General features: G+C 42.5%; 1 protein-coding gene across 1 annotated transcript; it reads left to right on the top strand.

Moving 5' to 3' along the window:
* The first annotated feature begins 273 nt into the window (after positions 1-273).
* On the top strand, positions 274-16,218 carry CATSPER2 (cation channel sperm associated 2). Its single transcript, XM_046008388.1, has 13 exons — positions 274-406; positions 846-992; positions 1,493-1,666; positions 1,858-1,926; positions 7,782-7,954; positions 8,474-8,629; positions 8,908-9,032; positions 10,676-10,854; positions 11,069-11,168; positions 11,488-11,544; positions 14,256-14,479; positions 14,838-15,005; positions 16,127-16,218. Exons 2-13 carry the CDS (start codon positions 848-850, stop codon positions 16,156-16,158), a joined length of 1,602 nt encoding a protein of 533 aa, XP_045864344.1. The 5' UTR covers positions 274-406; positions 846-847; the 3' UTR covers positions 16,159-16,218.
* The last annotated feature ends 1,459 nt before the right edge of the window (positions 16,219-17,677 follow it).

The raw sequence follows: 17,677 nt of genomic DNA, 5'->3' as shown, positions 1-17,677 counted from the left end.
CGGGCTCCGGCCGCAGTGTGGCAGCCGCCGATTGGCTGTGAGGCGCCTGCGTCGGGCGGGCGGGACCAGCTGGTAACCGCCGAGTGGCCGGAGCGCGGGGCGGGGCCGAGGCGGCAGGCGCCCGGGCAAGCCGGGCTGGGAGGGGTCCTGGGTCGGAGGCTGGGGTTGGGGCTGGGCCCGCCTGCGAGCCGGAACCCAGGGAGCTAGTGAGGTGGAGTGTGGCGGGGCGGACGGGGACGGAGTGGGGCGGGGCCGAGCTAGAGGTGGGGCGCCGAGGCGCTGGGAGCCGACCGTGAGCTCATCTTTCCTGGGGAGAGCTGAGTTCTGGGGGCGCCAGAGCGGAGGCGGAGGCGGAGACGGAGACGTGAAGGCGGGGCTGAGTGGGCGGAAGAGAGCCTTGGCTGAGGTGAGGCCCAGAAGCGGGAATTGAAAGATGGAGGCTGCACCTGAGGGACATAGTTGGGACAGGACATGTTTTCCAAATGCCAGGCTGCTACAATTTGTCCAGTTCCTCTTGGTTTGTCTTTCGGGGGCAGCCTTAAGTCCTCCCACTGCCTCTCCTCATTGCACTGCCCAATTACCTCAGGTCCAGGTGCTGGTCTGATTTCCTCTTTGTCCAGCGCTGGGACGCCTGCCCTCTGGTCACACAAGTGAAGGTGCTTGGCCACTTAGTCTACTGCGTAATGTCTCTCTTACGACTCTTTGCTCCTTTTGTTTCAGAAAACCTTGAGCCTTGGTACAATGTGTTTAACTTCTTTAAGGGCAGAAAGGGTGGGAGAAGTAAACCTCTAATCTTGGTCCTCTGCAAGAATGAAATGACACTTGGTTTTTCCATTATTTTACAGACATGGCCACCAGTCACCCAATAGGACACGTGCAACTGCCCCGAGCGGATGCCATTCGTTCACGTCTCATTGATACTTTCTCTCTCATCGAGCATCTGCAAGGCTTGAGCCAAGCTGTGCCACGACACACTATCCGAGAGATAGTTGGTCAGCAGCCTGTTTCTTAACTACCATAGATTTAAGTCTCCTCATCACACCCTCCAAAGTGTAGAAAGCAGAGACCGTTTTAAGGGTGAAAAATTCAGGGAAGATTGGCTTGCTTGCTAGATTGTAAATGATATCAAACTGGATCAATCAAAGGCTTTGTAAAGAAAGCTCTTTGAGCCCAGGAGATCGCTCACTTTTAGGCTTAGGATAACTACTAGCCCTGGCCAACTTGGAAGTTTCTATTTCCAAGACACTAAAAATTTTGAGGGTTGAACCTGTTTCCTTTATTCTTGGACATGGACAGTGTTGGTCATAAGTGCTATATTAGCTCGTATTCCAAACTAATGTTAATTGCAGTGAGAAAGGACAGCAAGGTAAACCTCTGCACTAGGGGACCCATTATGTAACCAGTATCCCTGGCCCTGATCCTGCCTGTTCTTCATATCCTGCAGAGACTTCTCTTTATATGTATCCACTGTCCCTTTTAATTTTTGGTCTAGATCCTTCCCGTCAAAAGAAGGTTATGTTGGGAGATCAACACCAGCTGGTGCGGTTCTCCATAAAGCCTCGACATACAGAACAAATTACACATGGCCGGAGGCTGATGAGCAGGCTTCGAGTGCGCTGCAGTCAGAGGCCACCCCTTTCCTTGTGGGCTGGATGGGTCCTTGAGTGTATCCTTTTGTGCCCCTCATTTTTAATCGTATGCCTTTACTGCCTCTCTTGCCTTATCATCTGCCTGAAGACTTATTTTCCCTTTTCCAAACTCCCATTTTCTTCTCATCCTCACTGGTTCTCTTCTTGCCCTTATGATATCACCTGTATAAGAAGGAATTTCACTCTATGTTTCCTTAAGAGAAAACAGGTCCTCTCTTCACAAACTTCATCATCTTTCTCATCTTTTTGAATACGATTGTACTGATGGTTGAAATAGGTGAGAACTGAGAACTGACATTGGATGGAAGAGGAAGTGGCTGTGGGTCATTTTTCCTATAAATTGATCATTTTTAAATTTTTAAATGTTACTTGAATTGTGATAGAGACAATTATATTAAGTCTTGGAGTAGGATTTATGCAACTGCTAAGATATCGAAATACTTGAAGGGCTCTCAAGAAAGTGGTAGATATAAAGTAGTCTAGACACAGAGTATAATAGACTTATGGGCAACCAAAGATGTGAAGACCAGTTACATTTCTTGTGTCAGTTTAGTTTAATAGTTGTTTAAATTAGCCTTTTGTATTAGAGATATTGGTGCCTATCAGTGAGTGATGCAACATTTACATTTTTTACAAGTATGTTAAATGTTAAGTCCAAATAAGAAAGCTCACAAAGTACGTAAATTAGCTACAACTAAAATATTAGATAAGCCAAAAAATGATTAAAGAGTAAATGATTCTAAAATCAGTCCTAGGGGCACCTGGGTGGCTCAGTGGGTTAAAGCCTCTGCCTTTGGCTTGGGTCATGGTCTCAGGGTCCTGGGATCGAGCCCCACATCGGGCTCTCTCTGCCTGCCTCCTCCTCTCTCTCTGCCTGCCTCTCTGCCTACTTGTGATCTCTGTCAAATAAATAAATAAAATCAATAAAAAAAAATAAAATCAGTCCTAAATTAAAAGAAATGTATTGGGGTGCCTGGGTGGCTCAGTGGGTTAAAGCCTCTGCCTTTGGCTCGGGTCATGATCCCATGGTCCTGGGATGGAGCCCCACATTGGACTCTCTGCTTGGTGGGGAGGCTGCTTCCTCCTCTCTCTCTGCCTGCCTCTCTGCCTACTTGTGATCTCTGTCAAATAAATAAATAAAATCTTTTTAAAAAATAAAAATATATAAGAAATGTATTAAAAGCAAAAGAACATCTGGAAAATCAATGGCTCATTTGATTATCATCTCAAACAAACTGCTCAGAATTGATGAAAAGGGGGCACCTGGGTGGCTCAGGTGGTTAGGTGTTTGCCTTCAGCTCAGGTCATGATTTCCAGGTCCTGGGATCCAGCCCCACGTTGGGCTCCCAGCTCAGCGGGGAGTCTGCTTCTTCTCCCTCTGCCTCTCCTTCTGCTTGTGCTCTGTCTCATTCTCTCTCGAATAAATAAAATATGTATTTTAAAAAAATGATAAAAAGGACAGTAGAAATACTTCTTGTTTCATCCTCATTGTTTCAGGGAACTTTCCCACTTGAATGTTTTTTGTTTGTTTTAGACTTTTTTAAAAAAATATTTTATTTATTTATTTGACAGACAGAGATCACAAGTAGGCAGAGAGAGAGAGAAAGGGAAGCAGGCCCCCTGCTGAGCAGAGAGTCCGATGTGGGGCTCTGCAGGGCTCAATCCTAGGACCCTGCAATCATGACCTTAGCCAAAGGCAGAGGCTTAACCCACTGAGCCACCCAGGCATTCTGGAGTTTTCCCATTTTAAAATGGTCTTTTAATGCAATCAGCTCAAAGATATTTAAATATACAACAGTACTTGTTACCGACTACAGTATGCTATATATTTTGAAGTACTTATTTTTTTTTGAGAGAAGGAGAAAGAGTGAGCACGCATGTGGAGAGGGGAATGGCAGAGGGAGAGGGAAAGAGAGAATCTTAAGCAGGCTCCATTCCCCAGCATTGACTTGCAGCGTGGTGTGGGACTTGATCTCACAACCCTGAGATCATGACCTGATCAAAAGTCAGATGTTTAACCATCTGAGCCACCCAGGCACACCTGTATCTTGACGTGCTTTATTTTCTCCCCATTGTGGTGAGGATTTTGAAGTAAGTTACCCACATTTCCTATTTCTTGTATGATAATTGGCATGTATTTGCCTTGTGGTGTTAAGGGTATATAGTCTTAAGCCTTGGAATAAAGTAAACAGCCATAAATGTCAGGATTTCCTGGATCTAATGGACAAATAAAAATAGAATAGCACTAACCATTCTAGTTGATAAAACAGTTGGATATGAAACATGATCACTGTGCTACAGGATAGGTAGATTCCTTGAGTGGCCATTATCTGACAAGTTCAGCAAAATTGTATCTTATTAAATACATTCTCATGGTAGAAAGGCAGGAGGGATTTTGCAAAGGAAAGAATTTGTGACTAACAGATGTCTTTGAACAGACCAATTCATGTGATAAACATTGAGACTGTTTAAGTTTTAAAAAAAACCAATTTTCCAGATCATAGAGAATATTGTTATAGATAGGGGAAAAATAGTAATTAACAAACAGTTCTATAGATCAAAGCTCCCCAACCTTTTCTTTTTTTTTTTTTTTCTTTTAGAGAGAGTACACATGCTGGTGGGAGTTGGGGGGTTATTAAGCATGCTCCAAGCCCAGCCCAGGGCCTGACGTGGGACTCCATCTCATGACTCTGAGATCATGACCTGAGCTGAAATCAAGAGTTAGGCGCTTAACCAACTCAACCACCCAGGTGCCCCATCCCCAATCTTTATGGTCTTGTGATTTTGTTTCCCAGTAATACAACTATAAACTTGTAAAACTCCTTAGGAGTTTAATCATTCCATTAGTTTTCTATGAGATAAAGAAGCAAGTTGAAGTAGAAGTAATATTTCAGACTAGCATATTATTAAATATTGTATTCTAAGGTGTATAATATACTTTTAAAAATTAAAATGTTAGCACATTTTTACTTTTGCCATTTTGTAAGTGATTCCTGCTGTTTCTAAATATATGAAAAAAATAAAGGAAATACATGATTTGCCCATAAGTGAATTTTTTTTTAAAGATTTATTTATTTGACAGACAGAGATCACAGAGAGAGAGAGAGAGAGAGAGGAGGAAGCAGGCTCCCTGCTGAGCAGAGAGCCCAATGTGGGGCTGGATCCCAGGACCCCGGGATCATGACCTGAGCCGAAGGCAGAGGCTTTAACCCGCTGAGCCACCCAGACACCCCCATAAGTGAATTTTTAAAGGCCATTATATATTGTTTGGCTCAGGGATCAAATATATTTATTTTATATATTATATATATTTTTTAAGATTTTTTATTTATTTAATTGACAGAGAGAGATCACAAGCAGACAGAGAGGCAGGCAGAGAGAGAGGGAAGCAGACTCGCTGCTGAGCAGAGAGCCTGATGTGGGACTCGATCCCAGGACTCCCGAGATCATAACCTGAGCCGAAGGCAGCAGCTTAACCCACTGAGCCACCCAGGCGCCCCTATTATATGTTTTTTAATTTAAGTTTTTGTTCTTTTTTAAACATTGAGATATAATTGACATATAACATTAATTTCAGGTTTACAGCATTATGTATTATATGTTAAGTACATCTTATATGTTAAGGTGTGGAGGAAATTTAATTATGTGTTCTGGTATAAAAAAGTCTACTTTCACAATGATATTGGTAATTCTACTATTCACTTTAAACATCAGTTGGCTTACTTTTATAGTTTTCACATTTTGTTTCCAAATGATGAGAGGGAGAGAAGAAAGAAGATTTGACTCATTTGCAATCCATTTTCTGAAAATAACACATTGCAAGTGTGAATAGTCCCTATTTCCAACAACAAAAAAAATTCATGTATAACGTCATTATAATTTTTTACATTGATTTTGAAGTTCTAGAGATATCTTGATATGCTATATATAAGAATAATTCTGCAAGTTTATCTCAAGATGATCTTCATCAGAGTCTATAAATTGCATTCATCTGATCAAATACTTTATATAGTGTTAGTGTTCCTTACTTCATTGTGGATATAATGAGCCAAATATTCTTTCTTTTCTCCTCTCATCATTTAAAAAAAAAATACATGATTTGTGCACAAATGAATTTTTAAGTGACATTATTTGTTGTTTGGTGTGGGGATCAAATATATTTTATGTATTATGTTTTTGTTTTTATTTTTTATTTTGTGTATTATATGTTTTAAAATTTAATATTATGGATATAACCAGCCAAAAACCGGTTACAATTTCAAACTATTTGACTGTCAAAATTGACAGCAGTTTGTGTTGTTCAGAGTGATTGAGTATTTCTTGTAATCTCCATTAACTGCCAAGGATATCAGTCATAGTGCATTTGGAGGCTCTCAGATTGTTCTGTTTCAAATGGAAACGTATTAGGGGTACCTGGGTGGCTCAGCCATTAAGCATCTGCCTTTAGCTCAGGTCATGATCCCAGAGTCCTGGGATGGAGCCCCACCTGGGGCTCCTTGCTCAGTGGGAGGCCTGCTTCTCCTCTCCCACTCCCCCTGCTTGTGTTCCCTCTCTCCCTCTGTCAAATAAATAAATACAATTATTTTTTTTTAAAGATTTTATTTATTTATTTGACAGAGAGAGATCACAAGCAGAGAGGGAGGCATGCAGAGAGGGAAAAGCAGTCTCCCTGCTGAGCAGAGAGCCCAGTGCGGGACTTGATCCTAGGACCCTGAGATCATGACCTGAGCCGAAGGCAGCGGCTTAACCCATTGAGCCACCCAGGCGCCCCAATAAATACAATCTTTAAAAAAAGAGAGAGAAAGAGAGAAACATATTAAATTATTATTTAGCTTTTAAGCCTATTTTGATTTCAGTGTTTTTTCCCCCTACACATGGTATACATCCATTAAATGCATAAAAGAAATGAAGAGGGTTGAAAGATGAAGGCAATAAGCTGAGGAATAGCAATTAGCAGATAATAGGGTTTTATTTTATTTTTTTTTTAAAGATTTTATTTATTTATTTGACAGTGAGAGAGCGAGATCACAAGTAAGCAGAGAGGCAGGCAGAGAGAAAGAGAGAGGGAAGCAGGCTCCCTGCCGAGCAGAGAGCAGAGAGCAGAGAGCCCGATGTGGGACTTGATCCCAGGACCCTGAGATCATGACCTGAGCCGAAGGCAGCGGCTTAACCCACTGAGCCACCCAGGCGCCCCAGATAGTAGGGTTTTAGAGAGAATGTATAGGATTTAATTTGCTTTGCAGGACAAAATCAGTTTTAGAGAAGAATGGGAAAGTTTTAAAAGCTAACAAATAGGGCACCTGGGTGACTCAGTTGGTTAAGCAACTGCCTTTGGCTCAGGTTATGATGGTGGAGTCCGGCATTGGGCTCCCAGCTCCATGGGGAGTCTGCTTCTCCCTCTGATCTTTTCCCCTCTCATGCACTCTCACTCTCTCTCTCTTAAATAACTAAATAAAATCTTAAAAAAAAAAAACTAACAAAGAACCAAATAATTTTTTAAAAGATTTTATTTATTTATTTACTAGAGAGAGCACCAGCAGGGGGAGCAGCAGGCAGAGGGAGAGGCAGGCTCCTCGCTGTGCAGGCAGCCTATATGGGACTCCATCTCAGAGCCCTGAGATCACCTGAGCCAAGGGAAAGGTTAACTGACTGAGCCACCCAGGCATCCTAAGAACCAAATAATTTCTTGTAATAGCTCAGTATGTCTCATGAATCTGCCTTCTTGTTCGTACTTCCTTATCAAACACTTTACATATCATGGCCCTACATTTTCATTCTATTCTCAAGGCCCATAGCTTCTTTGTGAAGTTTGGGACTGGAGTGCCAGTGTAGCAGAAGAGTGGTGGTAGTGAAGAGGGTGGTTACTGTGTGACCCCCGAGTGGGAAGGCAGTGACTTGCAGCTGTTAAACGTATTGATACCAGCAGGAGAAGAGTTGCAGCTGTTTTTCATGGTCAATTCTTTCCTCTCCTGTATCTCACAGGTTGAAAAAAAAAATCAATGTTAAGAAGAAAAGCAAAGAAAAATGGAATAGCAATGGGCACACTGTGGTTTATAATAGCTTCTGATCATTCTATACCCTTTGGTTTCCCAGTTCCTTAACCTTTATTCATTCTTTGCTCTACTCTCACAGAATTGCTTGAATCCTCAAATGCCAAATTGTGGTCACTCAAGCTGACTCTGGAGGTGGCAGCTTGGTTCATCTTGCTTATTTTCATCTTGGAGATCCTTCTTATGTGGATATCCAGCTTTTTCCTCTTCTGGAAGAATGCCTGGAATGTCTTTGACTTTGTTGTCACCATATTGGTAAAGATAAATATCCTGAGGATTAGTTTGGTGGGTTGAGGAATAAGCCTAGGTGAATCAAAATGACAAGAAAAGTTAATTAGATCACAAGAAGAATGTCATTATTTTGATATTTGTTTTAAAATTTCAGTCAGTCTTTGCAGGAGTTGTTGGTACTAGTAGCAAAATAGAATTTAACCACAACATTACCCCAGCAAGAACATCTACCAATTACTAAGCACTTACTAAGTGCCAGGCACCATTCTAAGTGTTTTTCATGTTCTAAGTATTTTCTCACCACGTGAGCTCCACAACAACCCAATGAGATAAGCACTGTGCTTATCCCCTTTGAAGTGTAGGGTTTTAAGTAATTTAGTAGAGGAAGGCTCAATTGGAAACAGTCCTCAGAGAATGCTGTTCAAGGGATAATGCCCAAGGAACTATGAAGAAAATGAGATAGGGGTAACTGTGAAGAAGAAAGGGTAACTGTGCATGGGTGCTTTGGGTACATTTTACTCATAATCTCTGTGTTTCCCACAGTCCCTGCTTCCGGAGGTTGTGGTGCTGGTGGGGGTAACAGGCCAGTCTGTTTGGCTCCAGTTGCTGAGGATCTGCCGGGTGCTAAGGTCTCTCAAACTCTTTGCACGATTCCGTCAAATTCGAGTCATTATTTTGGCCCTGGTGAGGGCTCTCAAGGTGATTTGACTGTTGCAGCTAAACCAACTGGGCAGGGTGGATAAACATGGGAATTTAACATAAAACAAGGCTGGGTGGGTCAAAGAGGGACGTATGAAATGTCATTGGATGAGAAAGGGCTGGGGACAGGTGCTGTGGTGTAGAGATAACTGGACTTGGGAGTGGAAGTGAGGGTTTTGCAGGGAGGGGGGGTGGGGATTGCCAGGATGGGCTTAACTCTGCTGTAGGTGGAATCAGCCTAGTTTGGCCCACCTCTGACTCAAGGTCATGGCGTCTAGAGTATGACCTTCCTCCTGATGTTGCTGCTCATCTTCTTCTACATTTTTGCTGTGACTGGTGTCTACTTCTTTGAGGATTACACCCGTTCAACTCGCCAGGACCTGGAGTACCCCATGTTCTTCTCGTAGGCAGGACGGGGGTGGGGGAGAATTGAGGGTGGGGGTAGAGAGTTTGGGCAAGAGACTGGGAAGCTAGTCCAAAGTAAGTAATACAAAAAGTATGGTCTAGTGTAAGGAACTGGAATAGAACACAGTACAGAGAAAAAAGAAAGCAAAGAATACTGAGTAGTAGTAGCTCTGATTTCGAGGAAAGGGTGACTAGTTCCAGGTTTGCTCTGGATTTTGAAATTTAAACATCCCCTCCTCAGCCATCTTTAGATAGTAGTATACTCCAGTGTCTAAGTTCTGGTTTCTGTACTCACTTACCTCTTTAATAATAGTAGCACTACCTCATCAGAGTATAGGAATAAGAGTAATGCATTTTTGCACGTAGCACAGATTCTGACACAATGTAAGTGATCAACACAGGCTACTATGACTCTGAAGTCACTGGTTTTACCCCAAAAGCTAGGTGTGGTTATACATGCACACACCTAGATTAATTCAAAAGTAAAATCCTGATAAGATCTTTGTCTAGAGTGCAGTGATTGCCAGTAGATAGAAAATTGGATTTAGATGAGATAATGTTATTCATGAATTGGAATCCAATCTTGTTAGCACCTCTTAGGTCTCAGACTAACAGGAAGCTTTGTAAGAGTATTGAGTTGGGAGAGTCCTAAATATTCCTCCATTGCAGGCCCTGATATTTTCAATAAGTTGTATATGGAGGACTAGGAAGGAAAGAAGGAAAATTCAGATACCTTCCTGACATCTTTTGTGGCACATTCATTATTATTCATTATTTGGGATCACGTGTTTATGTCACATACCTATCTATTTACTTAAGAATGACTTCAGGGGTGCCTGGGTGGCTCAGTGGGTTAAAGCCTCTGCCTTTGGCTCAGGTCATGATCCCAGGGTCCTGGGATGGAGCCCCGCATCGGGCTCTCTGCTCAGCAGGGAGCCTGCTTCCCCCTCTCTCTGTCTCTGCCTGCCTCTCTGCCTATCTATGTCTGTCAAATAAATAAATAAAATCTTAAAAAAAAAAAAGAATGACTTCATACCGAGGAACTAAATAGGAATGATGTTTGCTGAATTTTTTTTTTAAAGATTTTATTTATTTATTTGACAGAGAGAGAGATCACAAGTAGGCAGAGAGGCAGGCAGAGAGAGAGGAGGAAGCAGGCTCCCCGCGGAGCAGAGAGCCCGATGCGGGGCTTGATCCCAGGACCCTGAGATCATGACCTGAGCCGACGGCAGCGGCTTAATCCACTGAGCCACCCAGGCGCCCCTGTTTGCTGAATTTTTAAGTGATCTTCTGTTTGATGAAGTCCATAGGACAGTGAAGAATGAACTTAGGAAAAACATATGTAGCTGGTGATTCATTCAATCTTTAAAAATTCAATCAGTACTTATTTACTGAGCACCTACTATGTTCCAGGCAATAATGGAATAGTGAGAGAGATTCATGGATTATTCAGGGTAAAGGAAAACCTAACAAAACAACTGCAAACTGAAGAAAGCTTAGCTAAAAAGTTGTTAGAAAAGAAGCCAAAGTCAGAGCAAACTACAAAGAAATGTTCTTATGTTGCTTTAAGAGTAAGAAAATACTGTTTCTTGGAGATTTAGATCTCTGTTCTGTCTGTACCCATACCTCCTTTCTCTCTAGGGACCTGCTGAATTCCCTTGTGACAGTGTTCATCCTCTTCACCATGGACCATTGGTATGCACTGCTTCAGGATATCTGGAAGGTTCCTGAAGTCAGCCGTGCCTTCAGCAGCATCTATGTCATCCTTTGGTTGTTACTTGGTTCCATTATCTTTCGAAACATTATAGTAGCCATGATGGGTAAGCACAGAAGAGAGGAAACTTGGTTGTGAGGGGTGGCTGGGAAGAAATTAGGATGAAAGCTAGGATTGGGAGATTATGCATAGAGAGAACCTGAGGTAGCAGGAAGGCTTGGGGCCTGGAATGGATATTTCACTTGGTTTCTCCCCACCCAAGCCCTCTCCCCAGGTCTAGTCACCACAATCTCCCAACTCCTAATGGCCCTTCGGGGCAGTTACTAACTTCCAGAATATCAGGAATGAGCTGAACGAGGAGATCACACATCTGGAGGTTCAGCATAAAGCTGACATATTCAAGCGGCAGATTATCCAAAGGTCTGCTGCCCCATTTTCAAACTCAAGTTTAGTTCTGAAGGGTATCCCAACCTCATTCCCTGTTTCCATTCCTTGGCCTTGAACGCATTTTCCCCTTCTCTTCCACAGAAGATTTGCCCCAGTGTTAGAATTCCCCAGCTCTCGAATATTGCCTGATTCTTTATCCACTCTTGGGACTTTCCTACTCTTTTTCACCTTCTTACATCAATGTGTTCTCCTCAGTTTTCTTCACTTTATGATCTGAATTGTTTTCTTTTCCCCTTCCATGCTCCTGCATCAGTATAACTCTCTTCACTCTTCTGTGTTTTTTGCTTTGCAGGAGACAAAACCTGTCCCCTGAGGTAATGAGGTCAAGCATAAGCAAAGCGGATACCAGGTTAGGAGTGTAAATGTGAACTGGGATGGACAAATGTGAAGGAGGAGAGGGCAGAAAACCAAAGACAAAGGTTGACTTTGAGAGAGAATCCATTTATTCAATAACTATTTATTGTAGTAGGTTAAGTGGTGGTCCCCCAAAAGAAATATCCATGTTCTAACCCCTGAACCTGTGAACATGATTTTATTTGATAAAAGGGTCTTTGCAGATGCAATTAAGGATCTTGAGGAGCAATCATCCTGGAATATCCAGGTAGGCCCTAAATGCAGTGAAAAAGTCCTTTATAAAAGACAGAAGAGGAGAAGACATAGACATTGAAGAAGAGAAGATGTGAAGATGAACATAGCAATTAGAGAATTGGAGTCACACAACCACAAGCCAAAGGAAGCCAATGAATGCTAGGCAACTGCCAGAAGCTAAAGGAAGTAAGGAATCTTCTCCCCTAGCGGTTCCAGAGGGAGTATAGTCCTGGAGACAGCTTGGTATCAGACTTCTGTCTCCCAGAATTGTGAGAGAATAAGTTTCTGTTATTTTAAGCTACCAAGTTTGTGGTAATTTATTACAACAGCGATAGGAAACTAACACAAATATTTTCTATGAAACAGATGTTATTCTAGACCCTGAGTGTTCAGCAGTGGACAATCAAGCAGAAAGAAAAAAAATTCATTCAAGAAATAATTATTTTGGGGGCACCTGGCTGACTCAGTTGGCAGAGTGTGTGACTCTTGATCTTGGGGTCATGAGTTCAAACCCCACATTGAGCAATAATAATAATTATTATTATTTATATAAACTTTTTTTAGTTAAGTAAACTCTGCACACAATGTGGAGCTTGATCTCATGACCCCAAGATTGAGTCAAATGCTCTACTGACTGAGCCAATTAGGCGCCCCAAGAAATAAATATTGAATACTCATTAGGTGCTTGGGCTATATCAGTGAACAAAATAGGCAATAATGCCTGTTATCGTGGAGCTTACATACCGTGGGGGGGAGACAATAAACGATATATAAATGAGTAAATTAATATATTAAAATATGATAAGCATAATGAGAAAAATAGAATAGGTGAAAAGGGATTGGAATATAGGATGGGGATTGCAGATGGGTTATAATTTTAAACAAGGTAGTCGGGATGGCTGCATTTAAAAGGTGACATTTGAACAAAGACATGGAGGAGGGAAGGGGATTACTGTGTTGAAATCTGTGGGAAGAGTGTTGTAGGCAGAGGGAATACCTGATGTGTTTGAAAAACAGCAAAGAAACCACTGACAAGAGTAGGGCTACCAGTGGGGGAGAGTGACAGAAGATGAGGTCAGAGAGATAATGGGGACCTGATCTTGTGGGGCTATGAGGGCCACTGTAGGGACTTGGGCTTTCACTCTAAGTGGAATGGGGAGCCACAGAGTAGAACAGTGATATGAAGTGACTTACATTTAAGACAGGTTACTCTCTGGGGTGCCTGGGTGGCTCAGTTAAGTTGCTGCCTTCAACCCAGATCATGAATCCAGGGTCCTGGGATCAAGCCCTGCATTGGTCTCCTTGTTCAGTGGGGAGCCTGCTTCACCCTCTCCTACCGACTCGTGATCTCTCTTGCAAATAAATAAATGAAATTTTTAAAAAATAATAAGAAGGATTACTCTGGTTGCTGTGTTGATGATGCACAGTAGAAGAATGGGAAGAAGCAGAAAGATGAGTTAGAAGGCGAAAGCTATCCAGGCAAGAGGTGATGATGGCTCAGATAAGAGTGATACCAGTGAGAAAAGATGTATTTTTAAGGTAGAATCAAGAAGATTTCTTGGTGTATTGGATGGAATATAAGAGAAGAGTTGAGAATGACTCCAAAGTTTTGGCTAGAGTAGTTAGAAGGATAGATTAGCTGAGATGGGGAAGGCTGTGAGTAGAAAAGTTTTGATAGGAAAAGAGTTCATTTTGGGTTGACTTTGAGATATCTATTAGACATTCAGGTGCTGATATGTGAGTAAAAGTTGAATATTCAAGTCTAGATTGAGGAGTGAAATCTGGACTAGAGGTTTAAATTTGCATTTAGAAGACATTTAAACTCAGGAGAAGAGATCACCAAGGAGTGACTGTAGATGAGGAAGATAAAAAGTCCAAGAGCTATGCCTCGGGACCTCTCAAGACATAGAACTGAGGGGGCAAACTATAGTTGTGGTTAAATGGTCATAGACCTGGGCACCTGAGTGGCTCAGTGTGTTAAAGCCTCTGCCTTCAGCTTGGGTCATGGTCTCAAGGTCCTGGGATTGAGCCCCACATAGAGCTCTCTGCTCAGCAGGGAGCCTGCTTCCCTTCCTCTCTCTCTCTCTCTCTCTCTCTCTGCCTGCCTCTCTGCCTACTTGTGATCTCTGTCTGTCAAATAAATAAATAATCTTAAAAAACAAAAAAAGAAATGGGCATAGACCTACAGAGCAAGGAGCTAACACTTAGCAAAATAAGGTGGAGTGTAGAATGTGGAAGCCTGAGTAAAATGGAACACAGAAGCTAGGTGGTGAGGGGCACTAATAGGGATATACTACAAGGGATCGTTGAAGTCAGAGGTGCTTAAAAGCTGGAATTTTGGGAGTGGTTGGGCCCTCATGACCTTAAGTCCCAGCTTCAGGGGATGGCAAGGGTCAGGGCCAGCATAATGAAAGAACTAGCCACATCTCATAAACGTATTTGAAGGAATAAAATCTCTCCTTTCACTTATAGAGATCCCAGTCAACAAAGGGAATCTTTGGTCTTACCAACAGCTTTTGAAGAAGAGTGTAAACACAGTGCTGATGAAGAGGGTTCAAGAACATCTGCACTGAAAATAGAAGAGTCTTTGTCAAAAGTGAAAAAGTCCCCATCTTCCTCCTCTTCCTCCTCTTCCTCCTCCTCTTCATCTTCCTATTATTCCTCTTCTTCTGAATCCAGATATCTAGACCCCATTGGTAAGCAAAGTTTCTTTCATTTGAATTCAGACTCCTCGAGGAGACATCCCAGTCTTAATAGGAGTTCTCCCACTGTATCTACTTCCCAGTTTTCTCCACTAGTCTGATTTTCTGGTCTTAATTGCTTTCTTTGTGCTTTTGTTCATTTCCCTTGTACTTCCGCTTCACTTTGGGTAAGTGTGGCTGTGGCTGTCTTTGCTTACTATAAAAAGCAGTCTCTTGGTGATGTTCCCTTTTCCTTCCCTGATTCTTGTTTACTCTTGCATCCCTGCTTTTCCCCCCACACGATAGGATCTATTAGCTCTTACCCAACTTCCACAGAACTAGACATGTGTTTAAGAAGCATTCCTCCCTCCAGGTCAGTTGGACTGGGAGACTCATGTGCACCAGAATCTGCCTGGGCTAATGGAAATGGATCAGGATGACCGCGTTGTTTGGCCCAGAGATTCACTCTTCCGATATTTTGAGTTGCTAGAAAAACTTCAGTATAACTTAGAGGAGCGTAAGCGGTTGCAGCAGTTTGCAGGTATGGATTTAGGGCAGTCATGGGGGCCAGGGGTTAAGTACATTGGAGTAGCATAGTGGAGTAGCATATAACTGGGGAGAAGGAGGAGGGCGCCCACTATTTCAGCATTTCAGCCTGTGAATTTCCACCTCACGCTTAAAAACGTAATTCCTTGGTTTGGTATGTCACATTCTTATGTCCTGATTTCTTATAATCTAGAGAGAACCTGAAGCTTTGCTTCTCCAGTAGGGAAAACCCAAATGCTATGAGGTCTGAGAGTTTGTTTCCCAATTGCAGTTGTTGGATGCTAGGATAAGGTGGGCTCTTGCTCCATTTGTGCCGTCCACTCCCTTTTGGACCTGTTTCTGCTCTCTCGAGGGCACATTTCAGACCTGAGTGGTAGGGCCTCAACCTCAGATTGGGTAGCAGTGGGGCTTAGACAGTGAGCAGAGAGCTCACAAGTGCCCACTGCTCCCACTGTAAACCAGAAGAGGTTTACGAATTAAACACTTTTCTTCCTATCAGCCCCTTCTAGTGTCAGCCTAGGCAGAGAGAAGTATGTACATTATTTAAATAGTAGAGTTAATTTAAGTGGAAAACTACTTGCTCAAAATTCTTTCCCCTAAATTTCACCACTGAGAGATGAATTGGGGTTAATAAATTCTCCCTCTAAAAATACAAAAACTGGAAAAGTTAGGGGTCATTTTTTATAACTTAATAGGGAGTAGTGTTGTCTTCCTCATATCTAATTGAAATCAGCTCAATGTGAAAGTAAAAACGAGGGAGGAAGAATGTGTGTGTGATAGGCACAGGAGGGCAATTAGAGGAATTTATACCAGTGAAACATGGAATTTAGAGCAGGATGTCACAAACAGGCTTTGCCTGCTTCAGGTTAATCCTACTCTTTCCAATTGTCCTCCCCACTTGTTCTCTGGGTAGAAACAGGATGAAAGAGAGAAGGAGTAAAGTAGCTTCTTTAATCTGGGTTAATTCATCTATGGCAAAGAGTACTGACTCATTAGAGCTTAATGAAAATAAAAGATTTCTGTGGGGACCTAGAACCCGGAAAAGCAGGGTCTTCAGACATTTGGATGTCCTGAATATTCTTTGCTTCATAGCCTCAAAATCCTATTTCTTTACAGTGCAAGCACTGATGAACTTTGAAGACAAGTAAAGCTGACAATGGATGGCATCAATTTCTTTGGCAAAAATTAATGAAAGGAAGAGTTGGAAATGGAGAATTCAAAGTATAACTGTCTAATAAATACTGTTGGTAATTACTTAGTGATCTGTTTCTGAGATGAAGGGGATACTGAAAGGTATAAAGTCAGGCTGCAAAAGTTAGTTCAGCTGCCAGTGGGGCTCATGATGCTTGGTTTTCTACTCTTTGCACAGCTCCTGAATCTCATTTTTTTTTCTTGACTTTGTCCTTGTAACCCCCACCCTTCTTGCAACCTCTACTTCTGGACAGAGTTCTGATTTTACCATCTCCCTCCCTGATGGGTATGGGCCTCTGAGGGTGGGAGGATAAAGAGATCCCAGGAGCTATAGGGTAAGTAATGGAGAACTATTGTTTCCATTGTGCACTATGATCATTGCTTCTCCTATGCATCATTAACTTTCATTGAATATTGGGGCACATAGGTGGCTCAGTTGGTAAAGCCTCTGATTCTTGATTTTTGTTCTTGTTGTCTCAGGGTTGTGGGATCAAGCCCCTTGTCAGACTCAGCACTCAGCATAGTCTGCTTGTCCCTCTTCCTCTGCTCCTCCCTGCCACTCGTGTGTGCTCTCTTGCTTTCTCTCTTTTTCAAATAATAAATAAATAAAATCTTAAAAAAAACCCATTAATCAAACATCACTTGACTGAAGGGTCCCTTTATGGGACACCTTGGTGGCTCAGTCAGTTGAGCATCTGGCTCTTGATTTGAGCATCCATCTTAAGCTCAGGTCATGATCTCATGGGTCATGGGATCCAGCCCCATATTGGGTTCCTTGCAGCAGGGGAGTCAGCTCTGCTCGAAATTCTGTCCCTCTGCCCCTCCCCCCACTCACTCACACGTGAGGTCTCTTTCTCTCCCCCAAATATTTTTTTTAGCAATTTTTATTTTAAAAATATTTTTATTTATTTATTTGACAGAGAGATCACAAGTAGGCAGAGAGGCAGACAGAGAGAGAGGGAAGCAGGCTCCCTATAGATCAGAGAGCCCAATGCGGGGCTCCATCCCAGGACCCTGAGATTATGACCTGAGCTGAAGGCAGAGGCTTAACCCCCTGAGCCACCCAGGCGCCCCTCCCAAATACATATTTTTTATTTTTAAAGATTTTATTTATTTATTTGACAGAGAGAGAGATCACAGGTAAGCAGAGAGGCAGAGAGAGAGAGAGAGGGAAGCAGGCTCCTTGTTGAGCAGAGAGCCCAAAGCGGGGCTCAATCCCAGGACCTTCAGATCATGACCTGAGCTGAAGGCAGCGGCTTAACCCACTGAGCCACCCAGGTGCCTCCAAGTAAATATTTTTAAAAGATTTGCTCTCAGAGAGAGAAAGCATGGGGAAGGGGATAGAGGGAGAGTGGACTCCCCTCTGAGTAAAGAGCAGAACCCCGGAATCATGACCTAAGCTAAAGGGAGACACTTAACCGACTGAGCCACCCAGGCACCCCTAAATAAATAAATATTTTTTTTAAAGATTTTATT

Source organism: Meles meles, chromosome 6 (genome assembly GCF_922984935.1).
Source record: "Meles meles chromosome 6, mMelMel3.1 paternal haplotype, whole genome shotgun sequence".
Classification (NCBI taxonomy): Eukaryota; Metazoa; Chordata; class Mammalia; order Carnivora; family Mustelidae; genus Meles; species Meles meles.
The sequence above is the reverse complement of the archived record's forward strand: the minus strand, read 5'-3'. Positions and strand labels throughout refer to the sequence as shown.